The sequence below is a fragment of the Rhinatrema bivittatum genome, chromosome 5, assembly GCF_901001135.1.
Source record: "Rhinatrema bivittatum chromosome 5, aRhiBiv1.1, whole genome shotgun sequence".
NCBI lineage: Eukaryota > Metazoa > Chordata > Amphibia > Gymnophiona > Rhinatrematidae > Rhinatrema > Rhinatrema bivittatum.
Window position 1 is genome coordinate 301090513 of NC_042619.1, and position 22528 is coordinate 301113040.

Consider the following 22528-nt stretch of genomic DNA (forward strand, 5'->3'; position numbering starts at 1 on the left):
GATCAATGGTATTTCTGAGAAGCCCTTTAAAAAAACTGGATAAGTAAGGGTGAATCCCGGCCATAAACTCCATTTGTCAAACAAAGCCTGCAATAAATGGGGCTGGTTATTTTTGGATCTTACCTCCTTGTAGTAGGTAGATATCGATGGCGGTTTTTTAATAGGTCCTGCAAATAAATCTAGAAGAGATTGGGTTCTTTGCGTGTCCCCCCAATGGATCTTATGGCTGTGCAAGAAATGCCTAACCTGTAGATAAGCATAAAAATCAGCTTGAGGAATGGCATATTGAAGCTGAAGGTCAGAAAAAGTGTAGAGTGCCCCTTGAAGTGGGTGTATAAGTTGGTAAATATATTTGAGACCCCCTCTACTCCATCTCAGAAAAGGGGATATACCCTCTCCCGGTGAGAACCATGGGTTATCCACTAATTGGGAGAGGGGAGTGACTCCTAAAGGTTGTTGAAATAATCGGCACACGCGGGACCATGTGGCTCGACAGGTCCTTACTAACAGATGGTCCTTAATAGGGAATGGAATGCGAGCCACCGGCATGTGGAGAAGGCCGTTCAGAGACCCAACCCCATACCATGCTAGGAAGGTCTGAGACGGGACATAAACAGAGGTATGAAACATCCAGTCTCTGATCAAACGTAGGTTACAAGCTATGTTATAGGAGATTAAATCCGGACACCCCAACCCACCTGCGGCTAATGGTTGTTGCAGCCTCCGGAGAGGGATCCGAGCTTTCCGGCTCCTCCAAAGAAATGTTCGAAGTACTTTAGAGAGAATACTAGCATCCGTCATAGAGATGCAGAGAGGCAACATTTGAAGCGTATACAGCCATTTTGGCAAAATTACCATTTGATAGAGATGAATTCTGCCTGAAAGCGAGATTGGCAAGTTATGCCATCTGCGTAGTGTGTCTTGAGTATATTTAAGTTTGGGAGTAATATTTAACTTATAAATATCCGCCAGGCAAGCCGGTATGTGAACTCCCAAATATTTAAGCTCCCCAGAAGCCCATCGGAGTGGGAATATACCCTGCCAGCTATGCTGAACTGTACCGGTAACATCAAGCGCTTCAGAGTTCTCTCTATTTATTTTCAGTCCGGCGAATAAGCCAAAGTCCTCTTGCAGAGACAATAGTGGGAGCAGAGAATGTGATGGGTTGGTTAGAAAGACTAAGACGTCATCGGCAAAAGCCGCTATTTTGAAGGAGTGGCCAGCCATATCAAACCCTCTCACCTTCGTGCATTCTTGTATCTTGTGAAGGAGTGGATCAATCGAAAGTATGTACAGAAGAGGAGAGAGGGGGCAGCCCTGGCGTACCCCCCTCTGTATAGGCACTGGCTCAGAGCAGGTGTTATTAACGATTATCTTCGATGTAGGTGTTTCATAAAGGAGCCAAATATAATCAACAAATGCCCCTTCAAATCCATATCTGGACAGTACCGAAAACATATATGACCATGCCACCCTGTCAAAGGCCTTTTCTGAATCGAAGCCCACGGCTATCGCCGGTCTATCTTGTTGTTGACAAAAAGCCATAGCCGTGAGCAACTTTAAGATATGGCCCGTGGCTTTCCGACCCTTAACGAACCCCACTTGGGATGGGGATATCAAGTGAGGGAGGATGACATTCAATCTCTCTGCCAGAACCTTTGCCAGAATTTTCAAGTCACTGTTAAGCAGTGAGATAGGCCTGTACGATTCTGGTTTTTCCACATCTTTTCCAGCTTTAGGGAGGACTATTATGTGGGCACTGTTAAAATCTTTGGGGAAGGAGTTCTCTGCCAAGCCCTTAGTATAAAAATCCGTCAATGGAACAACAATCTGTGCACCCAACATTTTGTAAAAAGCATACGCGAACCCATCAGGTCCGGGAGATTTACCAAAGGGCATAGAGTCTATGATACGAGTGACTTCGTACGTTTGGATAGGGCGATTCAGAAACTCCCTATGAGATCCCGAAAGGCTTGGCAGTGAAATGTCCGAGAAAAAATCTCGTTCTATATCTAAGGGCGGGACTGGGTCGGCCTTATACAGGGAGGCATAAAACATGCGAAACACTTCACAGATATCCGATACCGCAGATACTTTTGTCCCTTGGGCGGTACGCATATGGGCTACAACCGTCCTAGGTCTCTGCGCTCGGATCAGGTTTGCTAAGGGTTTGCCTATTTTATTCCCAAATCTGAAATAATTATGCTTAGACACCTGCAGTGCTTTACTAGCTCGGATATGCAGAGCCGTGTTCAATTGATTAAGGGCACTAAAATATCTTTTTTTATTATCTTCCTGTGGATGTCGCAACCATAACCTTCTGGCCTGCTTAGATAAGGCATCCAGCCTTAGTATATCCTGACTCAATCTCTTGGCGCGAGATGCTGTGTAACTGATAATTTCGCCCCGCATGACTGCCTTAGCCGCTTCCCAATATAGCACTGAGTCCGCCAAGTGTTGACTGTTATGGACTTTGTACTCAGACCATTTATCCCTTAAAAACTGTTGAAAGTCCTGATCCCCTTTAAGTTCAGCAGGGAAACGCCAAATGACAGAGCCAGACCTACGTACATCAAGGGATAATGAGATGGAAATGGGGGAGTGATCTGATATCACTGGTGGCTCAATATCAGCTTTGTGAATCCTTGAAAACCCCTCTTCAGCCAAGAGGATATAATCTATCCTGGACAAGGAGTCATGAGGGTGCGAGTAAAAGGTGTAGTCCCTCTCAGAGGGGTGAAGCGTGCGCCATACATCTAGGACTCTCAAATAGTCGACAAATGCTCCCACTCCCTCTCCGCGTGACCTCCCACCCTGTCCTCGAACTGTAGATCTATCTAAAGTACAATCGGCCACACAGTTAAAATCACCTGCCACTAGTAATAAACCCATTCTATGAGTCATCACAACATTCTGAAAGTGATTGAGATAACTCTGGGGGTTGGTCGTGGGAACGTAAATGTTACAGATCGTAACTAGGGTACCTTGCCAAGTCCCCATCGCCATAACATAATGACCTTCTACATCCACAATAGTGTTGTGTAATATAAACCCTGCGGTTTTGCTGATAAGTATGGCTACCCCCGCTTTTCTGTTCTTGGCTTCTGCATAAATACATACTTCGACCCAATCTCTCTGAAGCTTAAGACTCTCCGTCGCATTCATATGGGTCTCCTGCAAACAAACAATATCTCCTCTGAGCCTCTTTAGGTGAGTCAAGACCTTCTTACGTTTGATTGGGGAACCCATCCCGTGCACATTCCAGGACACTAATTTAGCCATGAGTGAATAGGATTAGACATATAAGTACCGGTGTAATAGAAAATAACTCAGAGGATGGGGTCCCAGCCGCCCCATCCCGCTGATCCCATTTAGGTGCCCCCATAGGACGCCCCTTCGCCGTGCTCCCTTCAGATACCCAATAAGTACCTTGTGGTACCTCCAGGAGCATACAAACACACAAAACATTATTAACCCACAACCATGCAATCCCCCTCCCAACCCCCTCCCCACCCCCAAATACCCCTCCCCCCCCCCCTCCTCCCAACCCGTCTACCCAGCTGTCCCTTAACTAAAGTGACTTTACTCCCCCTAAAGGAAGAGTCTAGTCCAGAGGTCACGTTGGTAGGGCGCTTAGGTGCCCTGCTCCCGAGATACGGCTGAAGATCCTCGAAACGAAGCGTCCCAGCCAATCCTGCCATCCGTCCGTAATCCGACCCAGCCGCCGACAGTACCGCATGTCTAGGCTTCCAGAAAACCGAGGGGCGAGGTAGTCCTCCGAAAAACTCTTAGAAAGTCCCGTCCGTAACCGCTTCCAAAAGGCTGCAGCCCTGTGTGGTAGGACCAGCCGTTACTCAAAGGAGCCAGGGGATAAAGGTTAACAAGCCTGAGTTAGGATGTTGCAGAATTCCAATGCCGTAGGCACAGTCAAAAAACACAGAGCCCGGGAAGCATTCCCTTTCAAATGTTGGACAGGAAGCGGGCTGCCGCCTCTGAATCCGAAAAGCTGTGTTGCTTGCCCTCGTGCCAAATTCGTAGTACCGCGGGATATTGAAGAGCAAATTTGATCTTGCGGTCAAACAAAGTAGAACAGACCGGCGAGAATTTGCGCCGTTGTTGGGTCACTAAGACCGAGTAATCCTGTGTGATACGGATTTTATGACCTTGATACAGAAGCTCCGGGGTCTTCTTATAAGCCAGCCAGATCCTTTGTTTCACAGCCGAATTTAGAATTTTGGCTATGGCGATCCTGGGCCGGGTGTCTGAGGGTCTACGAGTGCCCAGCCGGTGCGCTCTCTCCACCCGTAGCTCTCCCTTTAAGTCGGGCAGACCCACCGCTTCAGGGAGCCACTCCTCCAAGAAAACGCCCAGGCCTTTTTCATCCATCCCGTCAGGCAGGCCCAGGAACCGCAAGTTGTCCCGGCGAAGCCTGTTTTCCAGTTCGTCGATCTTGTCCCTGCATTCTTTTAGGGCTGTAGCATGTGCGGTATTGGCCGTGGCGGTAGCCGCTTCTCTGTCTTCCAGCCCCGACACACGTTCCTCCAGTAAATCTATCCGCGGACCCAAGACCTCCAACGTGGTTTTTACTTCCGTCAGGTTTTGGGCAATGCCCGCAAGTTTATCATCAAGTGCTGCGTCTAGAGTTTCTTTAAGTAATTCTACCGTCAACGGCGCTCCCGGCGACTGCCCCGATTCTGCGCCACCCGCCGCCATCTTGGGGTCCGCGGCCTTACCCTTCTCTTTGTCTCTCTCCCGTTTTCCCCCTCGGGCAGCCATCGGAGGTGACGTCTTGTTCATGTAGTGAACAATCGACATGAGATGAAGGTAGCAGTGGTTTGTGTGCCGCGCTATGAAGCCGATATGAAACGATGCCGGTAGATATTGGGGCAGGGCACCCAGAGCTGAGAGAATCACGTCTTCCTCAGTGCATCGCCCCACGTGACCCGATCTTAGTCCTTTCATAGTCGACAGCCCAAGAGAGGGGCAGGCCCGGATTTAGGTTTGCCCCAAACCCCCCCAATGAAATTTTGCTGAACCAACCTCAGGAGGAGGAGATAGGGGTCGACTGTCCCTCTTCTACCAGAGGTGGGTTGAGATCACTTCGGATAAATAGGTACTGGAGGTCATACGAGAAGGATATGCGCTGGAATTTCAAGCACTCCTCGGGACATATTCATGTCGTCTCCTTGCCACTTCCAGCACAAGAGGCAGGCAGTGAGTACTCTTTTTAAGGCTCCTCAGGATGATGGCTATAATCCCAGTACCTGCGCCCCAGGAAAATATGGGGAGTTATTTCATCTATTTCATCGTACCCAAGAAGAGAGAGGTTCCTTTCGCCCCATCCTGGACCTCAAGAGCATCAACCGACATCTGAGTCAAACATTTCTGCATAGAAACCCTACACTCTAGCATATAATCAGGAGAGTTCTCAACCTCCCTAGACCTATCTGAGCCCTACCTACATATTTCAATCTGTCAAGAACACAGTTTCCTAAGCTTTGCGGTACTGAGTCACCATTATCAGTTTGGACATTGCCCTTTGGCCTAGCCACAGCCTCCAGAACATTTTCCAAGATTATGGTGGTCCTAGCAGCATCATTGAGAAAAGAGGGAATCCTGGTGTTATCTGTTCTTGGACAACTGGTTGATCTGGGCCAAGTCCATGGAAGAGAGTCTCTGGGTGACCATCAGCCTGACCTCCTTGCTTCAGGAACTCAGTTGGGTCATTTATTTATTTATTTATTTATTTATTTATATCCTTATATACCGACTTTCAAGTTCATTTCAAGGCGGTTTACAATAAAGTTGAGTTGCAGTAGCAAAGCTCAAGTAAATACACAAACATATAACATACCCTGATGTTTCTTACATAGCCAATATATAATTAAACTAAAACATATTACAAAATTATCATAGAAAGCCACCCATTTATTTATTACTAGTAGAATTACCCTACTTTTTATACATTTAACCCCTCCTGTCATCCCTATTATTCATAAGTTTACCCTTCCTCGCCAAACCCTTGTCCATCAAATCATCTCCCTTTTCGCCCTTCTCCCCTTGCTATAGTTGCTATAACTGCTCCATCTGTAGAAATAAAATAAGATCATGATTGGTTGGGAAAGGCCTGTTCAAATAGCCAGGTCTTTATTTGTTTCCTGGACAAAAGCAATCTCAAGCCCTCCCAATCCTTGGAATCTGGGAGTCCAGTTCGACACCAAGCAGGGCAAGGACTTCCTTCCAACTACTCGGATAAGGAAGTTGCATCGGTTGATGAGCATCGGTTGATGAGCATAATATGCCCGAGGGTGTGGAGCTATCTCCAAGTTCTCTGTTTGGCAGCAACCCTGGAGGTAGTGCCGTGGGCGAAGGTACACATGCGACCACTTCAGTGCTCACTTCTGTCATGCTGGAACCCGCAGTCTCAAGACTATTCGATTCACCTCCACTTACTGATGGGAGTATGCTCTCAGCTCTAGTGGTGGCTGCAGGAAGCTCATCTGAGCAGGGGTGTACCCCTGTCCTCTTTGAACTGGTTGGTCCTCACAACAGACGCAAGCCTCCGGGGCTGGGGAACTCACTGTCAGGAACTGACAGCGCAGGGATGTTGGACCGAGGAAGAGGCCCTCTGGAACGTCAACCACCTGGAAGCCCGGGTAGTCAGATTTGGCATGTCTACAATTCAGCCACAGACTCCAGGGTGAAGCAGTCCGTGTAATGTCTGACAACACAACGGTAGCCTATATCAACTACCAGGGTGGAACCAAGAGCCAGCAAGTGTCACAGGAGATCGATCTCCTTATGGAATGGGCAGAAATATATCTACAGACTATCTCAGCCTCCCACATCGCAGGAAAAGACAATGTCAGAGCAGTCTTTCTAAGCAGGGAGAGTCTGGATCCAAGAGCGTGGGCAGTGTCAGCTACAGCCTTTCAGCTGATAGATCGCTGGGGTCTCCCGACCATCAACCTGCTGGCCACATCTCACAATGTGAAGGTTCCTCAATTCTTCAGTTGCAAAAGAGGTCAATGGTCCCTGGGGATCGATGCTCTTTCAGACCTGATCCAAAAAACAGTAAGGAAGGCAATCTAAAAACACCGTGAGGGTAGACAAAGGAGAATAGATGCCAGATGTCCTATTGAAATGCTTTATTCAAATGGAGACTAACTAACTGGCGTAGCTGCTTTGAAGTAGGTATACTCTCCCGCAAATTTATATTTTTGTTATTTATAATGCCAGTGCTTTTTCCTTTATACCACCCGCACAAGTTAATTTTTCTCTTAGGTACTTTTTAAATATTTTTTTCATTCTTTTCATTTTAAATGTGCTCGCTAAGGGATATCCCTCGGCAAGTCATTTTCTGGTTTTACTCCGTTTCATTTAGAACCTACCGGATGATTTAGTTATTATTTTTACTGATCATTTGCCATTAAGTAATTTTTCTTTCATACTGCCTGTACATCATTCTCTTCACAACACCCATACAGGTCAGGTCAACTAATCTGCGTTTAGTGTTTTTATTAACACTAAATGCCAAAAATAATTGGCATGGACAGATCAGTTCATAAAAGCATAGCACTGGCAATTTTAAAATATCAATCATGTCAGGCTGCTGTCTAGTTTAGTCTTGCCAACCCACATCTTTATTTATGCTTTTATTTAAGGTTACACATTTGCACATCACAATTCATGCGTCCATTATTTGGAAAATTATTTATTTGCCAACCCTTAACTATCATTCATTTTCCCACAAGTACACAATTGGGATTAAATACTTGCTAAATACTTTTTAATCATGATTTTACATCTTCAGAAATTACATATAAATTGGTTATTTTGCTCTAGATCGACTATTCTGTGCAATACCACATTTGAATTTCCAGTGTTTCAAACGCATATAGGTATATCAAATTCTTTTTAAAAATAATTGCTGCATCTACATCTGCACATAAATATTTTTCTCTTTGAATGTTTTTGTTTGTATTTTGTTCATCACGATGCACTGATGTACGAGTAAAACAGTTTTGTTCAGATTCTACTTATTATTTCTATTGGTCTTTGCCAATGTACACAGAGTTAGCATATTTAAATCACTCAACTTTGATCTATTAATCGTTTATCCATTTTTAATGTTAACATTTTGTTTGTTTACAAACAAAACAAAATGTTTTTTACTTGTTTTAATATGGTTTTATATATTACGTTCATTTATTGTAGCCCCTGAGGCAGCCCCATTTATAAGGGGCGAAACTTGGCCAGAGTCAGGTTTTTTTCAACGTAGTTCGTCTCCATTTGAATAAAGCATTTTAATAGGACATCTGGCATCCGGGTAAGGCCCGTGGACTCCATCGAGATAGAAGGGCGCGTTGCAATGGTCTCATATGAGCCCGCGCCCATGGCACCACCTCCAGGGTGGATGCCATGAGGCAGAGGACTTGGAGATAATCTCGAGCTGTGGGCCGGCTGGCGCTCAGCAAGACCTGCAGATGAGTCCGGAGTTTTGACTTTCTCTTGGAGGTCAGGCTGACCTAGTCTTGGGTGTCGAATTGGACCCCTAGGTTTCTAGGGCCTTACCCTTTGGGTTAGCCACCGCGCCGCGGATCTTTACCAAAGTAACAGTTGTAGTGGCAGCGGCACTCAGGAAGGAAGGAATCCTCGTCCATCCCTACCTGGACGATTGGCTGATCAGGGCAAAGTCACTGGAAGAGAGTCACCGGGCAACCAACAGAGTTATAGCTCTTCTGGAAAGCTTAGGATGGGTAGTCAACATAAAGAAGAGTTCCCTGCAGCCATCCCAGTTGCTGGAATACCTAGGGGTCCAATTTGACACCCAAGACTAGGTCAGCCTGACCTCCAAGAGAAAGTCAAAACTCCGGACTCATCTGCAGGTCTTGCTGAGCGCCAGCCGGCCCACAGCTCGAGATTATCTCCAAGTCCTCTGCCTCATGGCATCCACCCTGGAGGTGGTGCCATGGGCGCGGGCTCATATGAGACCATTGCAACGCGCCCTTCTATCTCGATGGAGTCCACGATCATAGGACTACACCATACACCTGCCTCTACCAGCCAGAGTGCGGAAGCATCTACGCTGGTGGTTACAGCCCGGCCACTTGAGCCGGGGGTTACGAATGTCCTCCCCAACCTGGATTCTGCTCACCACAGATGCCAGCCTGAACGGATGGGGAGCGCACTGCGAGGAGCTCACCGCTCAAGGGCGGTGGACCAGAGAAAGGTCAAGGTGGAATATCAACCGACTGGAGGCACGGGCAGTCAAGCTAGCATGCCTGCGTTTTGCCCACAGACTTCACAACAGAGCGGTCAGAGTGTTGTCAAACAACGCCACCACAGTGGCATACATCAATCGTCAGGGCGGAACCAGAAGCCAACAAGTGTCCCTAGAAATAACGCCCCTGATGATTTGGGCAGAAGCCAATCTTCAGGACATCTCCGCCGTACACATTGCCGGGAAGGAAAACACTGCGGCAGACTTCCTCAGCAGAGAACGCCTAAACCCGGGAGAATGGCAGCTGACACCCACAGCCTTTCAGTTAATTGTGGATCACTGGGGGACGCCATCCATGGACCTATTAGCAGACAGGATCAATGCTCAAGTTCACAGATATTTCAGCCGCAGGCGGGATCCTCAAGCTCAGGGGATCGATGCCCTGGTACAGCCGTGGCCTCAGGGGATCCTGCTATATGCATTTCCTCCATGGCCCCTGTTGGGCGCCATTGTTCACCGGATTCAGCGACACAGAGGTCTAGTTCTTCTAGTGGCCCCGGACTGGCCAAGAAGACCCTGGTACGCAGACATGAGAAGACTACTGGCAGGGAATCCTCTACCTATGCCTCCATACCGGGACCTGCTAAGACAAGGCCCCATTCTCCACGAGGATCCAGCTCAATTCTCTCTTACGGTCTGGCCATTGAGAGGGCTAGACTGAAGAAAAGAGGATACTCAGAGCTGGTGATAGATACACTCCTCCGAGCACGCAAGTTCTCCATATCACTAACATATATCGGGATCTGGAGAATTTTTGAAGCCTGGTGCAATTCTCACAGCACCAATTCACATACCGCACAGATTCCTATCATTTTGGACTTCCTACAAGATGGACTTCAGAAGGGTCTCTCCCTCAGCTCCATCAAGGTACAGGTAGCAGCGCTGTCTTGCTACGGTCCCAGACGTGACGACAAATCCATTGCCCAGCACCCAGACGTTTCACGCTTCCTGAAAGGAGTTAAACACATTCGCCCGCCACTGAAGTGGCCAGTGCCCTTGTGGAACCTTAACCTACTATTGGAATTTCTAGCGGGATCAGCCTTCAGGCCCCTTCGAGGTCTGTCTCTCCATTTGTTAACCTTGAAGATGGTGTTCTTGCTGGCTGTGTGTTCAGCACGCCGCATCTCAGAGCTACAAGCACTATCCTGTCATGATCCATTTCGTAGAATCACTCCAGAGGCTATCCATCTTCGTACAGTTCCTTCCTTTTTACCTAAAGTGGTCTCCCACTTTCACCTCAACCAAACCATATCCTTGCCTACCACGGAAGGTTTGAAGAAATCGGAAGAAGGTCGAATACTACGGCATCTCGACATCGGCAGACTCCTATCCAGATACCTGGAAATGTCAGAAGCAGTACGAAAGACGGCCACCTGTTCGTCCTGCACAGCGGGAAGAAGCAAGGGGAAGCGGCCTCACGGCCGACCATCGCCCGCTGAATTAAGGAAGTTATCAAGGCAGCCTACGTAGAGGCAGGAAAACCACCACCTCTACAGGTCAAGGCTCATTCTACCAGAGCACAATCGGCCTCTTGGGCAGAAGCTAAGCTGCTGTCGCCTGCAGAGATATGTAAAGCGGCGACGTGGTCCTCCCTCCATACCTTCTCCAGGTTCTACCGTCTGGACGTTCAAGCCAGGGAGGACACAGCATTTGCGAGGGTGATCCTACACGGTCCTCGTGCAGCCTCCCGCCCAGTCCGGGAGTAGCTTTTGTACATCCCATTTGTTTTGAGTCCATCTGCTACATGCTAGAAAATGTTAAGATTACTTACCTGGTAATCTCCTTTTCCTTAGTGTATGCAGATGGACTCAGCATCCTGCCCGGCTGCCGATATACATGGGGATTCGCTGACTCAAGGTAAACCATGTTATGCTTATGATAGGGCTTCCACCCTGCCGGGTGTCGACGCCTTCTGGTTGAGAACACTGGCGGTCTCCAGCTACCATCAATTGGTCAGGGTAATCCTGTTGATTAATCGATCAGTCAGTACACATATGGCGATAACAGCTTTTGCAAGGAAGATTACTGAATTGCTTCACTTCCTGTGGGGGTATATGTACCCGTGCTGACGTCAGATCCGTCTCCAACTGCTAGCACGAGCACACTATACCCATTTGTTTTGAGTGCATCTGCATACACTAAGGAAAAGGAGATTACCAGGTAAGTAATCTTAACATTCTGCTACAGAAGGCAATAAGAAATGAAGAGACAGGAATAGGTGAAGTGGCAGTTTAGTTTGAAATGTTCCATTCGTGTGTAATCTGCATGAAACATCCTGTTAAAGATACAGTACATATTTCTAAGCAGTTTGTGGTGTCTCCCTTATTGCACACACTCAGTACAATAAACGGCTTGTTCTTTTTCCTTGTGTGACTCTTCCCCTGCACAGGTGCTTTGGATAATAACCAGAAGGTGCATATGAGAGTCCTACAGACCATCTACAAGAAGCTCACCGGCTCAGGTTTTGACTGTCCTCGCTATGGAGCCCATTGGGAACAGTTGGGGTTCCAGGGTAAAAGTGTTTTGGTTATCATATCTGTTACTCTTGTTATGGCTGTGTTTTTAAATACTGATAGCTGTGGGACAGTCTCTCATTGGAGTCTCAACTGACTATTTTTGCCTTCTTCATTTTCCCTCTAGGCTTGGACCCTGCCACAGACTTGCGTGGAACTGGATTTCTGGGCCTGATGCATACCTTATACCTGGTGATGAACACTCGGACCTTATCACTCGCTCGAGACATTTTCAAACTCTCGCAGCATGAAACACAGGTATGTGTTTAAGGTAGCATCCAGCTAGCTAACTCAGAAGCTAAATTAGAAGTTCCCTGTACATACCCAGATCAGTCCAGACCGTGGGTTGAGCCTCCTGTCCAGCAGATAGACAGACCAAAACTGAAAGGGTATCCTATATCAGGACAGAGCCTACCCTGCATCTCTTCAGTATTTGTCTGTCTCCAGCAGATGCAGGCAGCTCACCTTGCGGTTCTCTTACTTTATTCCTTTATTGCCTTGCGGGGTTTTTTTCTATTTCTCAAGCTCAAGCAAGAATTATTGTTCTCTGTGTTTAATTTAAAAAAAATAATACATTTGAAACTGTTTTTAACTCCGCTCTGTCATTTAGGGGACAGCGCTGTCTCCTCGCTCTTGGGGGGCCTAGAGGGGCTTGCCCCTTGAGTTTTCTCAGTCTAGGCTCCCTTCCCGGTGACCCGTGTACTGGAGCGATACTGGTGGTCCAGTCACTCCCCCTAAGAAACTGCTTTGGGCCTCAGGACGTTGTAATTCCCCAGCAGCACTTTCAGGGACGTTCATTCCCCTGTCTGACAAAAAAAAAAAAAGAAAGAAACAAGATTTTTTGCTAATTTTATCGGAAGGCAGCTTCCCTTCTCTGCTACAGCAGAGGAAAGTAACGGGTAGGGTTCATTTGCCTACACTCTCACCTCTCCCCAACTCGACTCAGCTGTTTTCTCCTGCTATAGGTGATTTCTCAGGGGACAGACCTGTCAATCATGTCGCAATCTCACTTTTGCTTAGCCTGTGGGGGAGCCTGCTTTGTAGCTCTCCCGTGATAGGCTCTGTACGGGGTGCTTGCCGGGTGGGGTGGGTCCCTCCGTGGCGCAGACTCCTCCACCAGGGACCCGGGGCGTTCCTCGGGTCACATGGCCAGGCCATTCCTGACCCGGCAAACCGCGGGAACAGCGGCCATTTTGGGTGTTCGTGCAGCTCCTGTTTCGGAGCTGCAGGGGGGAGAGGAGCCAGATTTTCATGCTTCTCCCCCCGATTTGAGCCCTGTACCCCCTCCAGATGAGAATCCCGCCCCCCCCCCCTGGAAATCAAGGCAACGTTTTTCTTCAGAAATTGTGCTGTTGATGCACAAATCTTACCTGGCTAGCTTGCAAGAGGAGGAGGACACCCCACCCCCCCCAAGTCCCCCGCCCGCCAAAATCCCACAGATGCCCACTCCACCTGCTCCTGCGGTGCCGGATCCGCAGGCTCAGTCAGGATTAGAGTGGTACTGGGGGTACCACCACCCCCAGATCCGCCTCAGCCACCCACAGTTCTGGACCAGGATCCGGACGCGGATTCTTTGCCTTGTCCCCCTCTCGAAGGGGATGACCCCCATGTGCTACGTTTGTTTCAGAGGGAAGAGCTGGAGGCTCTCATTCCCTTCATCCTGAAGGAACTGGGGATTGAAATCCCTCCAGATGATACGGTTATGGCCACAATGCCAGCCCGCAAGGACCCGGCCCTGGCGGGACTCAGGGAGCTCCCATGCACAAGCTGCTGCTGCTTCGGGAATGGGAAGCTCCTGAGATGGGGCTACGTGTGGGTAGGGCTATGGACAATCTCTATCCTCTTCCTGAGGATTGCCTGGAAATGCTGAAAATTCCCAAGGTGGACTCTTCGGTCTCTGCGGTCACCAAGCGCTCAAGGATGTCCAGGACTACAAACTTGAAATTTATCTTAAGCATATCTTCGAAGTCTTGGCTTTAGGTGTCCGAGCGACGATCTGTAGCAGTCTCATGCAGCGGGTAAGTCTTAGGTAGGTCCAACAATTGCTCAGCACCCAGGAGCTCCTGTCTGCAGAGGCGGAGCAGGCTGAACGACTGGAGGGCGCAGTGGCGTATGGTGCAGATGCCCTCTACGATTAACTCCGGGTATGGGCCAAGGCGATGGTCTCAGCAGACCAGTCGCCTCCTCTGGTTGCGCAACTGGTTGGTGGACTCCTCTTCCATATCCCAGTTGGGCACACTTCCTTTCAAGGGTAAGTTGCTTTTTGGCGAGGACCTAGAGCAGCTTATTAAATCCTTGGGTGAGAACAAGATCCATAAGCTGCCGGAGGACCGCCCTAAGCAGCTTAGGTCTTTCTTTCCTACGCATTCCCATTTCAGGGGACAGAGGAGGTATACCAACAGGCATGGGGTTCCTTTCCAAGAGGGAACTCATCCAGGACCCAGGCATGGTCTCATTCCTTTCGTGGCCACCAGACATTCCGGGATGGTAACCTGCAACATTCAACTACAAAGCCCGCCTCCCAATGAGATCTGGACGGCCCATTCCTCCGTTCCAGACTTAGGTGGACGTGTCTCCCGTTTTCTGGAGGAATGGGTCAAAATCACGTCGGACCAGTGGGTCCTCGAGGTGATAGAGAAAGGTTACGTTTCAGAGTTTGCTCGAGATCTGCCAGACCTGCACATGGTCTCTTCTTGCGGTCACCAGAAACGGGCGGCCGTTTGTCAGAATCTCGCCAGGCTACAGGATTTGGGAGCCATAGTCCTAGTTCTGGTGGAGGAACAAGGCGTCAGCCAGTATTCCATCTACTTCGTCGTGCCAAAGAAGGACAATTCTTTCCGCCCCATCTTGGATCTCAAGAGGGTCAATCGGGCCCTCAGGGTACCCCATTTCCGAATGGAAACCCTGAGGGCGGTGATAGCGGCAGTTCGTCCAGGCGAATATCTGGCCTCCCTCGACTTGACGAAGGCCTATCTCCACATACCTATTCGTCGTGAGCATCAGAAGTATCTCTCTTTCAATATCCTGGGCCAACACTTCCAGTTCCGAGCTCTGCCTTTCGGCCTTGCCACTGCTCCCCGAACCTTTACCAAGGTCATGGTAGTAGTGGTGGCAGCAGCTCTTCGCTGAGAAGGGATCCTAGTCCATCCTTACCTGGACGACCGGCTCGTGCGGGCCAAGTCAGTGACTCTTTGCAGAATAGCGGTCGATTGGGTTCTTGCTCGCCTCACCTCCCCTCGGGTGGATAGTCAATTTCTCCAAGAGCAACCTTCAGCCCTCCCAAGTTCTGGAATTTCTGGGAGCGCACTTCAATACCCGAGTCGGCAAGGTTGGAGCGCCCTCTGCGTCCCTTCAGTATTACTCTGACTCCAGCAGATGAAAGTTGGCACCTGCAGTTCCCCTATAATCTTGATAGATTTCTTGCTATCTTCTTTCTTTTGGATGGATCAAATTTAAAAAAACAAAACAAAAGAAAAACCAATATAGGAGGATCTGTGAGGGATTTATCTTAATTTTCTTAGTATTTCTGAAAATTGTAAACAGAACTCTTGATACTAGTAGACTTCATAAATTTGTCTCTTTCCTTTCACTTTGGGGTAAGTTCTGTAATTTTTCTTTTCACAAGAGTCCTCTTAACTGCCTAGCTGTCTGACAGGGGTGCACGTTGGTGGTGCAACCTCTCCCCCCTTGCCTACAACGACCAGCTACCCTGAGACGCCGTTTCCTCAGGGCAGCTCTGACAGAGAGGCGCTATTCCTCTGTCTAAATTATATTTTATTAAATTGGTCATTTGTTTACCTTGCCAGCACAGGTTTTCTGGTTGCTGCTGAAAGCCTCCGGAGGGTGATTTCTGGCTGGCTCTGTTCCCCTCCGATGCTGCGTCCAACACGATGTTGTGCCTGTGGAGAGTCCGGATCGCAGCTCTCCCGGGAAGGCCTATGTGCGAGGTGCCTCCCCGATGGGGAGGGTTCCTCGAGGCCAGCGGGGTGCCCTGCTTCGCGCGCTCGAACGTGCATGCCCTTGGGGGGGGGGGGGGGGGGGGTCGGGTCGGCCCGTTCTCGTCCAACGCAGGAACGGCGGAAATTTTGTCTCCTGCTCTGATGCAGCCAGATTTAGCGGCAGACCGCGGATTTTTTCCTTCACCGCCGATTCTGACTCCCACGATCCCTCCAGATACAGAAGCACCATTGGGGCAATTTCCTGCAGAATAACAATCGGGGCAATTTCCTGCAGTCCTGCCCCCCCCCCCCTCCTCCAGAGCCTTTCTCCGTGGAGTTTATTCTTTTGCTCCATAATCCATACTTATAAAGGATGGACCCAGCCTTAGCCCCTCCCCCCTCTTTCCAAGGTAATTAGGCTGGATGAGTCTGGGAATACTATGGCACTCACTCCTCAAGCATCAGGAGTTCCCCCTGGGGTCTACAGGAGGAGGGGTACCCCAACTACCAGTAGCCCCCCAAGCTCCAGGGGTACCACAGGGGTCCTCCCAGGTATGGATGGTTGCTCACCCTCTCATTCCCAATCCGCCTCCTCAGAACCCTGATATTGACCCAGAACTGGATGATCAGACACCTGCGGTGCAATTAGAAGGGGCTGATCCCCAGGTGCTGCAACTTTTTCAGAGGGATGAATTAGATCCTCTTATCCCCCATGTACTGGACGAACTAGATATTGAGGCCCCACAAGATGCTACAGGGCCCAGTACAATGGCAAGGAAGGGGGATCCCGTCCTGGTGGGCCTACGCCCACCAGCTAAGACATTTCCTTTTCATCCCATGCTCCTTCAGTTGTTGTCCAGGGAGTGGGATGCTCCGGAGACTTCTCTGAGGGTCGGCAGAGCGATGGACAAGTTGTACCCACTCTCTGAAGACTCCTTGGATTTCCTCAGGGTCCCCAAGGTGGATGCATCAGTGTCGGCGGTCACGAAAAGAACAACCATTCCAGTCATGGGAGGTGCAGCTCTGCGAGATATGCAGGATCGTAAGCTCGAGGTATACTTAGTCTTTGAGGTGTCCGCTTTAGGTGTCATAGCAGCTGTCTGTAGCTCTCTTATGCAAAGAGCAGGCCTCAGATGGGTACAACAGCTACTCAGTAGTCAAGAGCTACCTCCAGGGAAGGCACAGCAGTTGGAACGCTTGGAAGTGGTAATAGCCTATGGAACCGATGCGTTCTACGAACTACTCCGGGTTCTGGCCAGATCTATGGTCTCCGCAGTTTCGGCTAGACGCCTGCTTTGGCTCCGCAACTGGTCAACTGATTCTTCCCCCAAGTCTCAGCTGGGCTCTCTGCCATTCAAAGGAAAGTGCTGTTTGGAGAGAAACTGGACCAGCTCATCAAGTCCCTTGGTGAGAACAAGATCCACAAGTTTCCCGAAGATCATCCTCGGAGTTCCAGGACATTCAGTGCTACTCGTATCCGTTTCCGGGGTCAACGTTGCTTTTGGCAATCACGAACAGTTTCACCTCTTCCAGGTCGCAGTCTTGGTCCCATTCCTTTCAGGGACGAAAACCAACCAGGGATAACCCCTCACAAGGGGCTCCTTCCAAATCCTCCCAATGAAGTATTGCCAGCCCACTCTTCGACTCCCAGGATAGGGGGATGGCTGTCTCTCTACTACGAGGAGTGGGTCAAAATCACATCAGACCAATGGGTCCTGGATATTCTACAGCATGGTTACGCTTTAGAATTTGCTCGGCCACTAAGAGACAGGTTTGTCTTCTCCCTTTGCGGACCTGTGAAGAAACAATGCATAGTTCGCCAGACACTCTATCGTCTCCTGGACATAAGGGCCATTGTTCCGGTGCCCTTTGCGGAACAAGGGTTAGGCCATTATTCCATCTACTTTGTAGTTCCCAAGAACGAAGGGTCTTTTTGTCCAAACCATCTTGAGATGGTCAACAGGGCCCACATTTCCGGATGGAAACCTTGCGTTCCGTGAAGGCAGCGGTACACAAAGGGGAATTCCTAGCTTTCTTGGATGTGATGGAAGCCTATCTACACATCCCTATACAGCAAGATCACCAGCGCTTTCTCCGCTTCAAGATCCTCAGCCAGCATTTCCAATTTCAGGCCCTGCCCTCTGGTCTGGTGACCGTGCCGCACACATTCACCAAGGTGATGGTGGTTGTAGCGGCAGCCCTACGGAAGGGAGGGATCCTAGTACACCCTTACCTGAACGACTGGCTCATCCGAGCAAAGTCCAGACATCTGTGCCAGCGAGCGGTCGACAGAGTCCTCCATCTTCTCCGCTCTCATGGATGGGCCACCAACTTGGCCAAGAGCAGTCTTACGCCCTCGCAAACGATAGACTTCCTTTGAGCACATTTCAATACCAGGCTGGGCAAGGTCTTCCTTCATCGTGATCGGGCGCAATCTCTACTCGCTCAGATTCAGTACTTCAGTTGCCTTCCGCTTCCCAAGCATGGGACTATCTCCAGGTACTGGGCTCTATGGTGTCAACTATTTATTTTATTTATTTAAATTCTTTTCTATACCGTTGCTAAGTTATATACCATCGCAATGGTTTACATGGAGGCACATAAATTAATGTAGGTGGATGTGTACTATAGTACATTCTAACAGGTGCCACAAAAGGTTCAGTTATAATAAATTGTTTTGTTTAGTGAAGTAGGTCATGACCAAGTGTACCTGTAAGGGTATGGTTCACTGGTAACAATCATATTTATAGTGTTTACAATTACGTTTATTGTGAGGTAGAGTTCATAGATTATTAAAATGCACATTCTTAGAATAGTGCTGTGTGCTGGTGTTTTTCTGCCTATTCCTGTATATTTTCATTCTCCAGTCTCTTTATAAAATGCTTGTTTAAAAAGCCATGTTTCTAAACATTTCTTAAAGGTTTTGAGATATTTGCAATCTGATCTCTGTAGGCATTGTGTTCCAAAGTGTGGGGCCTGCTAAAGATAAGGCCCTTTCTCTCACTTGAGTTAGTCTCGCTGTTTTTACTGAGGGAATGGTTAAGAGTGCTTTATTTGCCAATCGAAGGTTTCTGTGTGGGACGTGCACTCGCAATGCTGTGTTTAGCCAGTCCGATTTTTTCATCATGTATTAGTTTATGTATGGTACATAGGGCTTTGTATTTAATTCTGTGTTCAATAGGTTGCCAATGTAATTCTGCCAGGGTTTCGGTTATATGGTCCCTCCTCCTTTTTCCGGTTAGTATTCTAGCTGCTGTGTTTTGAAGTATTTGAAGTGGCCTTAATGTTGAATTCGGGAGTCCTAGTAAAAGGGCATTACAGTAGTCTGTGCTGGAGAAAGCTAGTGCTTGAAGTACTGTTCTGAAATCAGTTATTGTTAGTGGTTTTAGTTTTCTGGGTACCATGAGTTTTGCATAGCCGCCTTTTACTTTTCAGTGACTATAGATTTAGTTCCTTGGGCCTTCGCACATCTGCGTCCTCTACAGAGTGCATTGCTTTCTCGCTGGAAGCCAGTATCTCGAGAGTTCCAAGCACGGCTCCCGTTGCTGGACTTGGCCAAGGACATCCTGCTCTGGTGGCTCAGCCTGGATCACTTATTGCGGGGAGTGGACTTAGAGGTTCCCCAGTGGGTGATCGTCACCACGGATGCCAGCCTCTCCGGCTGGGGGGCGGTGTGCGAGAGGCTGTCGACTCAGGGCTAATGGACGCCCGTGCAGGCGCAATAGCCAATCGCCTGGAAACCAGAGCGGTTCGTCTCGCCTTGCAGCGTTTCCTCCCCCTAGTCCAGGGGCGAGCGGTGCGGACACTCTCTCCGACAACGTGACGACAGTAGCATATGTCAACCGTCGGGGGGGAATAAGGATCTGTCATATATCCCGGGAGACAAGTTGATGGCATGGGCGGAGCTTCACCTCACCAGGATAGCAGCTTCCCACATCGCAGGAGTGAACAATGTTCAGGCAGACTTCTTAAGCCGTCAACATTTAGATCCCGGAGAGTGGGAACTGTCCGAAGCGGTGCAGCTGCTCTTCCGCCAATGGGGAACCCCCTCCCCATCTAGACCTCATGGCCACTCAACAGAATGCGAAAGCCCCGCGTTGCTTCAGTCGCAGAAGAGAGCTCGGAGCGGAAGGAGTGGATGCTCTGGTCCACCCATTGCCACATCACCTTCTGCTCTGTGTTCCCGCCATGGCCTCTGGTGGGAAAAGTGATTCGAAGAATACAAGTTCACCAAGAGCTAGTAATCCTCGTGGCACCGGAGTGGCCCTGCAGATTGTGGTTTGCAGACTTAGTCAACATGGCAGTGGAAAGACCTCTTCAGCTGGGGCATCTGCTGAACCTCCTATGTCAGGGGCCGGTATTTTTCAACTGGGCAGATCGCTTCTGTCTTGCAGCCTGGCTTTTGAAAGGCGCAGACTGAGAAGACGAGGTTACCCGGAGGAGGGTGTTTCCACCCTCCTCAAAGCCCGAAAAACTTCTACTCCATCGCATATGTGCGAGTCTGGAAAGTATTTGAGACTTGGTGTGACTCCGTGCATGTTTCTCCACGTCATGCTTCGGTAGCCAACATTCTCTTCTTTTTACAGCAGGGTCTGGAGAAATGCTTGGCCTACAATTCCCTGAGGGTTCAGGTGGCGGCCCTTGGTTTACTTGTACGTCAGTTGGATGGAGCTTGTCTCATCCTGACTTTGTATGATTTTTGCGGGGAGCGAAGCACTTAAAACCACCGGTGCACAGTTTGTGTCCCTCTTGGAACCTGAACTTGGTCCTCCAAATTCTCACTGGCCCGCCTTTCGAGCCGCTGGCAAGAGCTACCATCAAAGATCTCACTCTCAAGGCAGTTTTCCTGGTATCTATCTGTTCGGCTTGGCGGATTGCGGAGCTACAAGCTCTGACGTGTAGGGAGCCCTACCTCCGTTTCTCGGATTCTGGAGTATCCTTGCGCATACTACCTTTTTTCCTGCCTAAGGTAGTCTCCGCTTTTCATGTGAATCAGAGGGTGGAACTTACATCTTTTGCGGACAAAGAACCCAGAGAACTTCGACTCTATGTTAAGTGCATCCTCATTTGCTATTTGGAGGTTACAAATGATTTCCACTTATCGGACTACCTCTTTGTCCTTTGGAGCGATCCCAACAGAGGAGACAAGGCTTCTAAAACAACCATTGCTCGTTGGCTAAAGGAGGCAATTTCTTCAGCATACATCAGTGCGGGTCGCTCACTTCGGATGGCATCAAAGCTCATTCGCTTCGTGCTTAAGCAGCCTCCTGGGCAGAAAGCCAGACAGTCTCTCCACAGGAGATATGCAGAGCAGCTACCTGGAAATCGTTCCACACGTTTGCACGTCACTATCGCTTGAATGTACAACCACTGGTGTTTGGTTCTTTCGGTGTCAGGTCATTCGAGCTGGGCTATCCGGGGACCACCCTATGTAGGAAGCTTTGGTACATCCCACTGTCTGGACTGATCCGGGTATGTACAGGGAAAAGAAAATTATTGCTTACCTGCTAACTTTCGTTCCTGTAGTACCACGGATCAGTCCAGATGCCCTCCCTAAGGATCTACAGGATAGGGATTGTTCTCAGCTCGACTGCTTAATTCACTTTGTATTGTTATTTGACTAATACTTCATTTTTGCAAGTTTGACTCTGTGCTACACAATTAACATTAAAATTCAATGTTACTTGATCCATCCAATGTTCCTTGTTTGCTTTGATATTCTTTATACTGATGGGACGCAGAGGGCACTCCAATCTATTAGGGGCCGTCTTTACAGTTTTTGCTCTGACTCCATCTGCTGGAAGGGGGACATAACCCACTGTCTGAACTGATCCGTGTACTACAGGAACGAAAATTAGCAGATAAGGAATAATTTTCTTTTCTGATGGCGCCAGAGTGGCTGCTTCTGCCATGGTTCACAGATCTGGTATGTCTCGCGCTAGACGGACCCCTCAGGTTGGCTCACCTGCCAGGGTTACTTTGGCAAGGTCCTATATTTTCGAATCAGGAGGATTGCTTTTGTCTTGTGGCTTGGCTTTTGAGAGGCATCCATTGCGCTTGAGGGGATAGTCAGAGATAGTCATTTCCACTTTGCTCCAGGCTACCTCTATGGCTTATGTCAGGGTCTGGAAGGTGTTTGAGTCTTGGTGTCTACATAGTGCCTGGATCTCCTAACTGTGGGTGTTCCTCACATTTTGGCTTTTTTTTTTTTTTTTTTTTTTGAGGCATCAGCAGTGGCTATCTGAGGGACTGATTTATAGCTCACTCTGCGTTCAGATTTCAGCCTTGGGTTGCCTTAGGGACAGGTGGCGGGGGAGGTCATTAGCTTCCCAACTAGATGTTGTGCAATTTCTGACAGGAGTCAGGCATTTACGGCCTCCGGTAAAGAAGTTATGTCCCGATTGGAACCTCATCCTGGTACTGCGAGTGCTCTGTGAGGCTCCTTTTGAGCCCTTAAGAGAAGAGTTATTGAAGGATCTGACACTGAGGGCTGTTTTTCTGGTAGCCATATGTTCAGCTAGGTGGTTTTTGGAGCTGCAGGCTCTATCTTGCAGGGATCCCTTTCTGCATATTGATAATGACAGGGTGATGTTGTGAATGGTTCCCTCCTTTTTACCAAAGGTGGTTTCCTCCTTTCATTTGAATCAGATTGGAACTTTCGGCTTTTCTGGACTGCTCTAGGGAGTCTCCGCAGGAGGGAGCATCGACATTTGGATGTACGCAAGACTCTAATGCATTATCTTAAGGATACTAATACTTTCTGGTGGTCAGATCACCTCTTTGTGTTTGGGGAT

The 22528-nt window shown here is 48.8% G+C and overlaps 1 protein-coding gene across 3 annotated transcripts in view; it reads left to right on the forward strand.

Annotated features, from left to right (window-relative positions):
• Nucleotides 1-22528, forward strand: part of ELMOD3 (ELMO domain containing 3) — a 162843-nt gene that overhangs the window by 102970 nt on the left and 37345 nt on the right. For all 3 annotated transcript variants that reach the window (XM_029604179.1, XM_029604180.1, XM_029604178.1), the window contains 2 exons: nt 11673-11795; nt 11924-12054. In XM_029604179.1, coding sequence (XP_029460039.1) covers nt 11673-11795; nt 11924-12054 — 254 coding nt within the window. The remainder of the gene's footprint in view (nt 1-11672; nt 11796-11923; nt 12055-22528) is intronic.